Source organism: Ischnura elegans, chromosome 9, assembly GCF_921293095.1.
Source record: "Ischnura elegans chromosome 9, ioIscEleg1.1, whole genome shotgun sequence".
In the NCBI taxonomy this organism is placed as follows: domain Eukaryota; kingdom Metazoa; phylum Arthropoda; class Insecta; order Odonata; family Coenagrionidae; genus Ischnura; species Ischnura elegans.
Genome location: NC_060254.1, coordinates 48478219 through 48493490, shown reverse-complemented (window position 1 = coordinate 48493490; position 15272 = coordinate 48478219). Strand labels below are relative to the sequence as shown.

Below are 15272 nucleotides of genomic sequence, written 5' to 3'. Positions count from 1 at the left end.
CACCTGCATTGCCTAACGTTGCAGAACCACAATTTTAACTTTTTTATGTCATAAGATAGAATTATCTTGCATACTTGTGAAATCAGCTTAAATGAAACTTTCTTAAACTTTGCATGCGACTTATTTTTCATTCCGATAAAAGTAAAGGTAGCTCAAGAAATATTTTTCGCCCCTCTCGAGTTTTTTCTGTGTCTGCTACTGGTACCTTGGCATGAGCGACTTTGTTGAAGTAGTTTTGCAAAACATAGACACAAAGAAAGAAAATAGGTGGAATTTTTCATCCTTATTCCACCTTGCCGTGCCCAAATTTCCTAACGACCATTCCATGACTCAAATCGGACTGATAAAACATTTAATCGACGAGAGTAGCCTATTTTGTGATTAGTGGAGAGATCCAAAGAGTTCTGCTGTATTTCTTCCTCCCCTCGCATAGCGTGGCCAAATTCTAAAAAACTGGCCAAATCATGAAAATGAGGATAGAAGAGAATGAAATTGTGTGCACATGGATTTCAGCAGTTACATATAATTATTCCGACGTTAAAAGAATAAGAAAATGTGGATTGTTTTTGAATGGTATTAATATAAAGAAGTATTTAATTTTAATAATATATTACGAATTGGTACTATTTTTTCATTAACTGACTCGGCATACCTATGAATAAGGTAAACACTTTAATACTCATATTTTAGTTAAAATAAATAGTATTTAGTCTAAATCGCTGGGAAACAATTGAGAAGTTCTCATTTATTTTTAAATTGATTTAATTATTTCAGCGTTACTGACTCCCATACCAATTCCGACTATATTATTTAGATCATGGAAATTTAGATATTTTAAACCACAACTATGACCTCTTACAAATAAAAATACAGAGGCATTATATTAACCATCAATACTAAAACGTGTCGCGAATTATTTGCTGACGCTAATATCCTTTGGTGGAAACAATTTCGCGTAAATATGCACAACATTTTTCTGGCAATTCCCGCTAGTAATACTGTAATTAGCATTGCTAAGCACAAAAGTAAGCGAAAAATATGCGTAAGTGGGTTGTACATGTTTTTATGAGTAATTTGGGTATTCCGGTTGAGAGTTTGGTCTCTGTTGTGAAACGTAAAACCCTTTCCCACAAACCATTGCAGTGGTAAATCTTTGCAAGGTGGACGAGCATTGGGAGATATTATTCGGCCAATTGAGTTTTTCACTCGATATTCCACCTTTTCGGGATTTTCCCCATTGTGCGCCGGATCCTTCTCGTCTCTCGATGGTCAGGGAAATACACAAGCGTTATGCTGCTGGTTCGACACACTAACTACTCTTTCTTTCACTCTGTTACTGAGCCTCATGAAATTTTTTTTTGTTGGCGACCTATTATATCCTGTTCGTTTTTCTACCTACGACCCTCGTTGTGCTTTCTCAATGAAATCATGCTACTTCACCTGTGACCTACATCAACACCTTTTCTTTCGCTTCAGGAATTAAGTTCCCTCTGCATTTTTTAACCCTAGAAATGAAAAAGTAAGCATTCATTTGGCTCTTTATTAAAGCAACCGGGGATATGAATACATTTGTCGTCGGAAAAGTCGAGGTATGCTGGTCGGAATGGTAAATGCATGTAATAAATGATTTCCGACGGTTTGCCTTTCAATTTTCGGTGGTGTCGAGCTCTGTAATGCAGAACTGCGAGAATCTGGCGATGTCGGAGTGGGAAAAGGTTGGATTTTGGATAACTCACACGGTGGGCGAAATTAATAGAAAACCTAGCCATCTGACTGAAAATTATAAATTAAATTTTGAATAGTTTTATGTACCGGTTTAATGAGAGCATTATTTGGTGATCTCAAATCCATTGTAGCTATTTTAGCTGAGGTTTGTTCCTGGGAAAAAAACAGCTTCCAAATGTGGAACTAAAAATCAAAGACAGCTATCAAAATTTTAAATCCATTAAGTACTTAACCACGTGTTAAATTCGTCTTCATATGAGTGAAATTCGTTAAATTGGATACTTCATGAACTTTGGTGATTAAAAAATATATATTTACGGGTCATTTTAGCTAAAAGTACTTAGATAACGTCACAAACAGTTCATATAGTGATATGGGCATTCGAACGATCTACGGCCGTTATACAGTTGAAAGAAAATAAATTCCCTAACGTCGTACTCTTTGCTGGGCAATAAAGAGGGGTAGAGCACTATTAAGGACATGACAGCTCATCAAAAGAATAGTATAAAGGTGCATATTATCTTTGGCTCTCGCCGCTCTCCTCTGCGGCTCCCTTTAATATTTTGATTTTATCGTATTAAACCTCTTTGGGTTCCCATTTCTGTTGTATTTCACACTTTGCCCTCCTCAAGTCCCTATCCTGTTCAGGGCGATCTCCAGTATGTGTTGTGTTACAGCCACTCCTCTCTCTTATCCAAAATAATACTTGCCCGGCACTAAATTTGATGTCTTTTTTAGTAATTACGTAAGATAAACGGCTGAGAAAGATCAACCCTGAGAAGGTTTTCCTCGGAATTTTCCTTTTTGTTCGAATGGACACAGGAGTAAGCTCGTAAGTTAATTTGGCAGAGGGTCGTATTTAGAGCCAGGGGTGGAGGGAATGTGTCATGCATTGAGGAGAAGGTGATGAGGGAGAATTGGAGTGCAGTGGGTATGCTGTGGAAGAAACTGAATGAACAAATTGATAGACCTCAGAGAATATATGAAGGTAACTGAATAGTAAGGTGGTACGACTGATCAAACTTTTGTTTCAAAGTTTCTAGTGTACCGTAATATTGTGATCGGTGAATGCTCAAAAAACGGAAAAAATATGCAATAAAAAATATTTCGGAGCTGAAACCTTCATGTCTGTAAGACTTTCATCCCGAATCACCTCTGTATAATTATTTTTATCACATGAAATCCAGAAACTGGCAGGCGTTGCCTAAAAAATAATATCAATTATGATAATACCGTCTAATAATAATATTAACTTACTAATAATATAAACCCATTTCTATCGCTACAGACAAGATATTTAAGACAAACATTACATTGAACGTAAGTATTTATCTTCTTGATTTGATCATGAATTGTGGACTATCTATTACATATCTGGAAACACATGGTGCACATTTCTTTCCGAACTGTTCTTTAAGGAAAGAAAGAGTAAAGAAGAAGAGAGAGTGCTTGGGAAAATGAAAAAAATAGCACATAAACATTTTCCATTTTATTTCGGAAGCGGAGACAAGGGAAAGAGTTTGGTTTGTCATAAACAGAAGAAATAGCCGGAGGAATATTATTTTTTCCTTTTATTTTCCCAAAAAATACCGAAGACGTTATTAAAGGACGTGGAAAGAAGTGGAAAGGCCAATTGATCTTTGGGGAATAGTGCGCTCTTAAAAACCTCATAAGTCGTCATCGTGGTGGCGAGAAAGTGGAAGCAATCAAAAATGACCGTTTGGGGACCCACGATGACCGTTATGGAGAGCGTGGGTTTGGATGGGTAACCCCCTTTGGAGTGCAAGGTGCGATCATGGGAAATGGAGATAAATGAGACGATGGGTGGGTGTACACATGAAAAATTGCCGCTTAGCGGTTGAGAGATCTGTCGCAATCAGTTTCTGAGGAATATACTGAAGGGAAGAAAGCTGGAGAAGCAGATATCATGAGTTGAAGAGAAAGAGAGATTTGGTCACCGGAGATAAAAGAGAAGACAAAGTACACCGGAGGATGTTTCTGAATTCCTCCTGTTTTCCTGTGAGTGAGAATAGAGTTGCCGCGTCATATGATGGAAATATGCGTAAGTGAATTTTCTGGAATACAAGGTGGAAACAATGAGAAGAAATTTGCAATGCAATAAACTCGTTGTTTCCGGCCTGACTTCAGAAAATCGACTAGACAGAATGAAATGCAAAAGGCTTTGCAATTCCACATATATCTAATACAGTACGACCTAGGCCATACAGTATTAAATTTATGTGGAATCATAAAGTTTTTTGCATTACATTTTACTAGTATAAAAATGAGGAATAGCAGTGGCTAACGTTGGTATCTAACGAGACAGATGACGAGTAAGTGGCATATTAAGCAATCCTGCCGGAATGAATTAGGGTTTTGTTACAAATTTGTTTGAGATTTTTGTTGAGATGCTTTCCATAATTTGGTCATTATTTTGATCAAAGCCTTTTTCTCACTCAATCTCCTATCCCGGACATCGGTTTTGCATCCCACATCTTCCTTAAAAACATATATGCCATATATAATAATGCAATGTGGCCGAATTACATTGACAATAAGGCGAGATAGCCTGCCTCATTACAGGCACTTTAACTTTTTGTTATGGCAGAGAAAGCGCCATGTAGGTGACTTTAGGTTGGTAAATATTTTTGAAATGCGGTATAGTTCTATGTAAAATGAAATTTAGAACATTCAACTCATTTCTTCAGATCCATCATTCCAAAATATTTATAAATTCATAAAGGACCGAACCTTTCCTCTGTGCCTCGATGGCGATGCGATGTTTCAAAATTGTGTTAGAATATTTTAAACATTGCCACTGGCCATAATTCTTTGTGTTCAAATTCTATGAGTAACAAAGAGAACAAACAAAAGAGGCTATTATATATATAGAGGAAAGTAGCGTACATAGTATGACAATAAATAGTATTTTTATATCAATTAAGCATGTCCAGGGATTTTTGGACTGAACTAAAAATAACTAAATAATATAATAACGAATTACCTGACGATTCAGTGCAAATGAACACAATCTGAGAAATCCACAAATAATTAAAAATAGGCACGGAAAGGCATGACTAAGAATCCTCTCCATCGATTCTTTTATTTGTACTCCGACGTTATTCAAATGGAATGCAGGATTGAGTTAATTTCTATTACGATTCGTGGAAACGTACCCGCTGCCTTTTCACAGGCAATATTTGCTCGGCCCCATCTCTACTAATTTTCCGATTTTTTGTTTCGCTATTTACAACAAATTCTCGAAGATAATCTGAATTTTCAAATTTTTATTTTTCCATGAGAGAGCTTACATAGGTTCAGGAAATATTGCTTCGAGTTCCTGAATACCTCGTAGTGTTTTAATATGGTCGCGAATGTGACTGCTGCATCTTTAAGTTCTCTACTTTACGACGATGAGGCGCAAAATCAAATTCAAAAGCATTAATTCCGTCGCCTTCCTCAACTAACTTTGCCGTCCCAATACCCACTTTCAAAAACAGTAACTCTTTCTGTGTTAGTCAGGCAGGTAGACGGTTCTACAAACTTCTTCTCCCTCTTCCGAATGATTGATTATTAGAGGTATGTTCAATTCAGCTACATTTTTCACTATAATATTGACTTCTTCACTCATCTTCTTCTCTTGTTCGCCTTCTTTACGAATAAGGTGTCCCGTGAGCTAATTCATTTTTCATTTTTAAAGAGTTCGGGTGTAGACTCTTTAGCAGCCAATTCGGTTGACCTATGTTCATTTGATGCTTGATCATATTTGAAAATTTTTAAATTTAAACCGAAGTTTACATCTAAAAATGAGCGATTAACAACATTTCATATTTTACGTACTATACTTTGCTTTCATAATAACTGGCAATGTATCTTGCGACTCATAATTGCTTTTAATTCAGTACCGTAAGAAATTTAAATCACTGACATACTACTAAATACTACTAATAACTGAAATACTACTAAATACTACTAATAACTGAAATACTAGTTACTTCCGTAATAATATCGCGCCAAATTTTCTGTTCTTATTTTAGCATGTGGAACAAGTGAAGAAGGATGTGAAAGAGAATAAATACGTAGGTGTGAAAAGATTAGCTGATAGGAGAACTGAGTGGAGAGCTGCGTCAAACCAATCCTAGGATTGTTGACCAGTGATGACGATGATGATTTTAGCATATCTTATCTAAATAATATATATAAATCGTTAATATCTTAGCAAAATATGATATGCGCAAATATAATAATCACGTCCAACTGGTGAATTTAATTCAGGTTTAATTTCAAATCAATGTGCAATCAAATCAAAATTCCTTAGAATTATTTATCCACTTAATTTATTATATCCACTTTCTAATGAATTCCATCCATTTTCAATTACATTTTTTTTGTTCTCCATTATCAGGTGGCGTGGATCCACATAGACCGTCAGATGATCCTGACTATCCACAGGCACGTGATTGCCCGGTTGCCGAGGTTCAGCGTCTCCTACGACAATCAGAAGACGTGGCTGCTCCACGTTACTGCGGTGCAGCAGGAGGACAGGGGATACTACATGTGTCAAGTCAACACCAATCCCATGATCAGCCAAGTGGGATACCTACAGGTCGTAGGTAAGTATGCTAGCTAATGCAATGCGCTGAAGTTCAATAACGCAGCCCTCAGATGGGCTCATTGGGCCAACAGTTTTTATCGCAAAATCTAGTATTGTTGGAGTTGCCAAATCAAAGGATTATCTTTATCTTTTATTTGGTAATGTCTTACCTTGCGAGGTATAAGTGACTATATATCGACCCTACCATCAAAATGGCTCCAAAATTTGTCTTTTACGTGGCCTATTCCATCAAATAACCATTTAAGGTCGTGCTGGCAATATTTACGTTCTTCTGAGACTCAGCGGGTATAAGGTGAAAGAGTCCATATCACGAAAGATAAAAAATTCATTGCAAAAGTTTATTGCACGACCAGTATCGTCACTGTGCGATATCTTCGAAGAAAAAATAGGAAGATGAAAGGTTGGAAACGGGTGGGGGCCACATTAGGAGTAAAAAAGTGGTAGTGGGGTACATAGATAGGTTTCAACCCCCCCTTCCCACATCTTGAAATATCAGATTCTGGTGTAATTAAAGCGGAATTCATCATATTGATGATGATCCAGAATGAGTAATATATCGTTGTCGGCCAGCATTTATGATGTATTATTAGTGTCTTTTTGAGTCGTGGGTTTAGATTACATAGAGTGCTGATGAAATTGGCGGTAAGAGCATGGGTTCTTCAAAAGAGGTCTTGTATGAGGCATATGTGGGGTCTAAAAAGCAATCGAGAGAGATGCCGTCACCAAGAATGAAATAAGTGATCAGAATGCTCGATGTTATGCAGCCTTTCTCAGTTCATACTCTCCTAACAATACGTGTGTTCCATGATGCTGTCATCTATCGAAGGATATTTAAATTCAAATTAACATTACCTTTAAACTGAATGTCGAGGTTATTTTGTGGTTTGAGATTCCCTTAAAGTGGAGACCATCTTTAAAGTAGATCACGTTCGGAAGAAGAGAAATTCCAGAATTTATAATGTATTTTATTATTTATAATTCGTGAAACTGAAGTGTAAATTGAATTTTATGCAAATTTGCGGATGGTTTTACTAGAAATCCCTGAATTTCTTAAGTGTAAGACTAAATATTCTTCAATTTATCTACTTAAATTGCATTAATTTTATGTCAGTATTTAGCCTTTGCAAAGTTATGAAAGTTATTTTAAGTAAAATATGTAAATTTTAATTCATTTACCCAAAAATAATAAAAATTATGTGCGCCCTCAGTAGGTGAATAAATGCATTCATTCGTTGAATAAATATATTACGTGTATTTTACTTATATTTATATATCGATAACATGAGTTACACCTCTTTCTCTAGCATGTTAAAATTCCCTCTTCCCGTAATATTTTAGAATCTCCCCTCCAAAGCCATCTTCAACCTCCATAATGCGTAGAAATGCTAAATATTAGTTAAATTACCTCAATTTATCACTGAGTTTTGAATGTTGCTATTTTGCAGTTCCGCCTAATATCTTGGACGATGACACCTCTCAATCTGCGGTGGCGGTGCGGGAGAACCAGAACATCACGCTTATGTGTAAGGCGGACGGCTTCCCGACGCCCAAGATCATGTGGAGACGCGAGGACGGACAGGGCATTACCATCGACCGAAGGAAGAAGGGTAAGTATCCTTGCGCAGTAAGTGTGGCGCATAGGGTGGTTCTGTTTCGTTTTATTCAATGAAATATTGTCCCTTGAATTCTGCGCGTGAACTTCTTACGCTCATTGGGGTTTTTCATCTTCTGGGGTTATTCACCTACGTAAGTCAACTTTGCGTTGAATCACTGCATGAGTGAGGGTTTCCACTGTATTTACATTTCTGTTGGCAAAACGCCTAGCGATAATCTCTATTTTCATGGCAACTGCGAAGCTGGGACTCTGTGAAGAATTTTGTTTGCTGGTTTGTTACAAGGACTTAAAGCGTTTTTAAACTGAACCTACCGAGAATGATTGGACTTTTTTATATTTAGCCCTTTATCTACGACACAAATGTAATTTTTAGCCTTAAAAGTACGAAATTTTGTTATTATTTACTAATAAATATTAAAGATTTAAATCATTGTTTAATTCTCCGAACCTTGCAGCAAAGAACGAAGTGTTTTTAAATCATGATCCCGTTAAAACTGTGGTACACGTATGCTTGTAGCAAAAACCACTGTAGGAAAAATTTTCGATCGATATTTGAAATGTTTAACCAATTTATTCGTTGCGTTATGCCAAACATAAAAGGAGTGGTCGCAGCGGCTAGTTAGTTACTTGGCGAACACGTCTTAACAGCGAGTTGATAGTCAACGCTAACCGCTTCTCATACTCAACACAAAAATCAGAAGCCAAGAAATTCTTCCCTTTTATACCGCAAATAAAGCAGATAATAATATAAAATAAAAAATAAAGCCCGTAATTTTATCTCTTCAACGTTTTGTCTTTTAATCCATTAATTTTTCATCGAATTTCTCACCAGCACTTCCAACTCCAGGTAATGATTCTTGACTACTCTGCTGGTGAAAATTTTTAATTTTTCACAAGATGCTTTGCCATGGAGAGAAATATATTTTTTTGCTTATTATTTTTCCTAGTCGTAGTTTTTCATGTGTGAGACAAAACGAACTATCCTCATAACTTGATGGATACAAATCATAATTTTTGCGCCTTCAAATCTCTACCAAAGAAAACATAATATATTCATCCATTATAAATGTATACAGCTTTAACTACTGAAATATACAACCTACATTTTGAGGAAAAATTTCGGCATTCAACCGTTTCACTAGGTAAATCGATATTAAACTCAAACGATCATATTTAATCCTCATTATAAAAAATTAAGCATATAGAGATGGCTAAATAACTAGATCTCCTTATTAATCAGATAAATAAATTCAAGCGTTTCGTCTATCATCGCTTAAAATCCATTTTGAATTTAGGTTACATGAGCAATCAAAACTTGGCAATAATATTTAAAATTATGATGGCACCATTTACTGTCACCACAAATAAGTCATCAAATTTTATGAGTAATAGGTTTGCTCAACGTAATCAATTAAATGAGTAAAGTCAAGCCAAACTAAAAGAGGAACATTCATTTTCGAGATTGGTATATCCTGAATTATATGCAATACAAACTACGGTTATGCTAGTTGGATTGCGGAGATGAGCGATTAGGGTCATTGAGTTCAGCGAGACAACGGGATGGGTCACTATTTTTTTTTCGTCGCTGATAGTTCCAAAATAGGAATAAACACATGTTTATCCGTTTCTCGGTTCTATGTCATCTGGATTAGGATGATACTGCATGTTCCTACATTGTATGTAATGTAGTAACATCGAAACTAAGATCGAATATCGATATTTCATCTCAATAAATAAAAAAATTGAAGGCCTGAAGCCTTTTGCTCATGAGTCGTTGACGTCATGCACTCCTTCCGAACGGGTCAGAACATCGGCTCCCATCTTTATCTTTCATGCCTACGGCATAGCAATATTCTCTGCATCATACGGATGTTTCCAGATAAGGCTTTTGACGTGTGCCCAAAATTTTCCCTCCCCGAAATTTGGTGTCATCCATCAGATTGATGCTTTCTTTGCCACCTTTGCCACCGTAAGCGACTGAGCCACTAAACCGTTTTCTCATTTTCCCCACCCTAGCTCTCCTTCCTTCATCTTTTAACATTTATCATTCCCTCTTTCTCCATCCAAAATTCACTCTCTCACTCTCAAAAAATTGCTCCTTCCATAACCTTGTCGCCGTCTTTAATTCTAAGGTTTAAGTTAAATTCTAAGCCCCTAGAAGTAGAAAAAAATAAATGCCTCTTCCTCAGAATGATTTTCCAGTTTATCTTATAGTAAATTGGCGAGATGAATGTATTATTTTTATAATAACATGCTTGACAGAAGCACCTGTAAAATTGCATTTGGTAATTTCCTTTTCGAATTAGCGGAGAAACAATCACCTCACTGTATTAAGGGCTGTCTTTAAAAAATCAGATGCAAACTAAAATAAAATCCTTTACGGATATAAAAAGTGAAAAACATGTCTTTTTAATTTTGTTTATCAAAACTGTTTGCTACCTATCTCTCAAAAACTACCTAAATACGAGAGATATGGTTACGCCTCGAGCTTGAGGATAGAAATTTTGTTGATTTCCTGGTCAAGATAAATTACTGTTCCACTCTGAAATATATCTTATATATAACACTATCTCTCGAGGTGGCAGGATATTGGTCGGCAGTAGTATCGACGAAGCCGTTCCGAAGAGTTTGCCGGCAAAGCCGGCCGTGGCGTAGTCGAGAGTTTGTTTTCCTCCCCCCTCCCTAAGCCCCAATAATTTTGGGAACGGAGCTTCCGAGGAGTGATTCGGTGACGCCGGCTGCGGCGGGCGCTACCTTTTCCACTTTGGCAGGCGCATCCGGCCCAAGTGACTCAGTGGACAGAGATTTGAGGAACGGAGAAACTATTCCGAGGAGGGTACCGGCGAAGGCGGTCGTGGCGCAGCCAAGGGTCCGTTTCCCTCCCCTCTGCACTAGCACTTTGCGGTAATATTACTCGTATAAAAATTCTTCAAACACCCACAAAATTAAACGGCGAAGTCGGATCCGGGGTTTCTAAGGGGCGCAGCCCACTTAGTGAGCGGGTGGAGCGCCGCGAGTTATAAATACAACCTCGGAATAAGAACACTTAAACTCCACCTGTGAGATAAATCTGACAGAGATTTGTCACAGTATTGTTTTTCGAGACAGAATGACTATTTATTTATAACAAACAAAATCCTTTGCATAGCAACTGTAAAAATGACTACATAGAATTATAAAATCGATACTCTACAAAATAATGAAATTAGAAATTTTAACTAAATAATAATGAAGTTAGGACGCTGTACAAATGAATAGAAAGAACCTGGCTATGTTCTTCTGGACTGCCCTAGACCCACGTCTCTTCCAAACTCTTTCTTTCTTCTGTTCATTTTATTTCCATTGCCTTCGCTCACGCCCTTAGCTATAACTTTGTGTGGTTTCTGCCCAAAATGTTTTCCACCAACTTTTCTATTTTTTTATCCTAACTTCCTCCTTCGAATTGGTTGTCATTTCCTGTTCGCAGTCCGAAAGATCGTGAGGAAATACAGTCGCCGCCCCTTGACTGGCCCCGTCATTTTTTTCTCGTCAAGCCATTTATCTCGAAATTATGGTGAAAGGGAAAAACTTTCGCAATATTCATTGCAACTTTTTTTTCCTCACCCAATGTTTTCCCTCTTCACTCGCACAGGCAAATTAACGTGCGGAACGACGGCGTCCGGCGTCTGACCTTTTCACCACCTAGTGGCGACGTAGTAGGCGGAGTAAGAAGCGTAACCCAAGTATGAATTGAAAGTACTGCTTTTCAGCTGCGAATTTTTTTATTTATTATTAACAGATGAGTGCCTCTTTGCATCCCAAATATAACATCCACATAAAAATTCACGACAGGAAAAATATGATGCATTTTATATTCTTAATGATTATTATTGCGGCGGGGAAAAGTCCTCGCCTGACAAACTGGAGGTCGCGGGTTCGAGTCCCGCCTGGGTAAATTACCTCTATCCAGGGCATGGTTGTTTGTGTACTTAAAATTGTTTACGTGTTTATATCCCCGATGTAAAAGGCTGTATAGAGCTATTTTCATCGATATGGAAATTAATTAATTAATTAAATGAAATATTTCCTGTGGCTATTCTTTAGAACAACTAGTTTCTGTGAGCTACGTTACGGAATTTAGTTAATGTTAAAATTCATTTCAAATCCAATAGTGCTTGATTATGGTGTAGATCAGGGAAACTATCATTAATATAATAAGTGGGAAAAAACATATCAATGATTATGATTATATTAATTTTCTACGTAGCAAAGGCTGAACTAATCCAGTACCTAGGCTCCATTATGACAATTTAAATATCTTGAGAGATTAATTTATATCATAGGTATCATTCCATAAACCTCCGTAATAGTAATACCGAAGTTTGGATATGGCTGTAGTTTTTCATTTTAAATAAAAATGATGAAATTAATTATGTATCCTGGCTGTAAATAACAAAGTAACCAAACCCCACTTAGATATACAACCGATATTTATTTGCAGTGGTTTAAAAACGAAGTATTAATAATTGAGGAGGTGAGAAGCCAAGGGGTACAAGTGATTTTTTTTCTCGACAGAGTTAGGTAAAATTAATTGTTAGAAGAAATAAAACAAAACATGGTTGCCAAGGGATACGAGTGAGTCTCTGTCGTGTGCTGACATCGAGTGGAAAATCAAAAGCACTACTATGTATCTAATTGATCTCGTTTGTTTTCTATACCTTATTTCTGTACCTAACTCTGTATAGAAAAGAGAAAGCACAAGTACCCCTTAGATTCCAACCTAATCAATTGAATGGATGATAAGCCAAGGGGTACAAGTGATTTCTTTTTTCTAAACAGAGTTAGGCACAGAAATTAGGTATAGAGAACAAACGAGATCAATTAGATACTTAGTAGTGCTTTTGATGTTCCACTCGATGTAAGCACACAACAGAGACTCACTCGTATCCCTTGGCAACCAGGTTTTTGTGTATTTATTCTTACAATTAACTTCACCTAACTCTGTTGAGAAAAAAATTACTTGCACCCCTTGGCTTCTAACCTACTCAATTATACTTGCTCATGTTCTGGGCCAGCTATACGATAAGAAACTGCCTCCATATTTAATTCTAATTTTGCTTCAAAACAAGGATTAGAACTAAGGGCACCGTAAGCAATAAGGCTTTATTCTGGATAGAAAGTATGGCATATATTTCTTAACAAAATAATCTTTTATCCCTTGCGTGCTTATTGGGCTTCTTCCGAGCTCTCATTCCCCGTCTCTTCGCTGATCACCATTCATTTCCTTTGTTTTTTATTACGGGCTCCGACGAGTGAAAGCACTGCGACACGGTGAGCCATCAACTCACAATTCCCGCAGCTGCTACTTTATTGCTCTCATCTGATTAGATTTTTCTCTCGAGATAACACTCGCATGCGACCGTCTTATTAAGCCTCAAAAAGAGCTGTCAAGTTTTTTTTAATATATTTGCTGAAATATCCGCGAGAAGAAAAAATCTCTCCCGTCATTTCCGAAGATTTATCCAGTCATAGATTTGCTCTTGAAAACTGATAAATACAGATTTTGATGTTTTCATTGTAAGATTCATCAAACGACTGAGAAATTTCATCTAAATTCCATTTTTTTCCGCTTCAACACCTCAGAGAAAAATATTTTCCGTCGTACAATTTATGCTATACTCACGTTAAAATTCATCTTTTTTCTTGAAATCGAGATTTATATAGTATATTATATCACTTTGAATAAGTCGGACACTTGATTGCTTCTTTTATTTTTCCAGCCTTTATATCAACTCACCAACCTGTCTGTTTGTTTGTCTGTTTGTCTGGTACAAATCCTGTAACTCAAATTTGACTCACTTCCTGTGAAGCAAAAACGCTGAAATTTGGCACACTTCTTCATTTCCGATGACAATACATGAAAATATAACTTTTTCTCTCCAACCCCCCTTTAACCACCCCCCAGTCAACCTATAGCCCCCCAAAACATGTTTTTGATCTAAGAAGTTCCAAATGGTCGATTTTCGTGTTTTGCGACCACAGTAAAAGTTATCCACTTTAGGCATATCCACATAGTAGGCATTTAAAAGCATAGGGGTGGCATTTTGAAACATAGGGGGCTTACCATTCACTGAAAATTTAATAAATATAGTGACTTTTTTAATACGTCACTTTTGGTTTTTCGGGGTCACTGAGTTTTTTTGCTTTGTGTCATATATAAACGTTGCTCATCCCCTGTAATCTAAATATAAAGGCTGGTTTTTAAAAAAAAAATTTTTATAAGAGCTTATTATGAGTACACTTGCGAGATCATAGTGAGCGATAAAGCCTTCCTTTTAGGATATGATTATGGAAAGCAATCCCCTTCATTTATATTGAATGGCGTGTACTTTGCTAAATAAGCATAATGAAGAAGTTATTTTCCGATTTAATTTTTAGATTTACTCTCCACATGACGTAATAATTGCTCGAAAATCGAAATAATTTAGTTACAGTTACGAATTTTTCAATTAATTTAGCAAACTATAAGGTCTCATAATATCTATATCCGTTTAATCTTACTCGAAGAATGTGACGTCGAAAATTTCTCGATAGCGAAAAATCTCCATTTCGTGAATAATTGTTATTATAAGGTTTCCTTGGTTTCTCGAAATAAAATTACAGTTTCTCTAATTGTTTAAAAACTTGACGGACAAAGCGTAGACTACATTCAGGATTATCGTGAAATGACGATTTTTACACGATCTTTTAAAAATAGCTTCATTTGAATGTTTTATTGATGAAGCCTTGTACTAATTAACTAAATTTCTACGCAAAAAATAGTATCCATTTTCTCAATGGATAGCGTTAGTAATAATGCTTTGGCAGAAATTTCTTTAACAGCTGTTTTCAATGGGTTACATGATAAACCACCAAAAGTCTTTTGTTAAGATATAAATATTGCGTGCAAATCCTTACTCATCTAACAGCCGGGGCGGATCCAGGATTTTCTTCTGGGTGGGGGGTCTGCCGGGCTAACGGTATTCTCATACTTGAGATTAAAGACAAGATACAACAATTACTGTACGAAATATTCCGATTATTTCATATGAAAGCTATTTATATGAAATTAAATAATTGAAGCTCCGTAATACACAATAAAATACGAACGTAATGATGATAGTACCTATAAAAAATTTGTCAATTTGTTAATCACCAAGGGGGGACGTGCCCCCGTGCCCCCCCCCACTAAATCCACCTGTCACAACCAGGCTATCATACACTTATTTCTAATGAACCAAGTCAGCCATCACGCTTAATAATCCAAGTGATGGAACGCATATTTTTCACTTTTTGGTG

At 36.6% G+C, this 15272-nt stretch overlaps 1 protein-coding gene across 1 annotated transcript in view; it reads left to right on the top strand.

The window, feature by feature from the left end:
* LOC124165839 (lachesin-like) overlaps positions 1-15272 on the top strand; it is a 239907-nt gene that overhangs the window by 189188 nt on the left and 35447 nt on the right. The window contains exons 3-4 of the mRNA XM_046543368.1: positions 6131-6338; positions 7786-7947. Of these exons, the coding sequence (XP_046399324.1) occupies positions 6131-6338; positions 7786-7947 (370 nt within the window). The remainder of the gene's footprint in view (positions 1-6130; positions 6339-7785; positions 7948-15272) is intronic.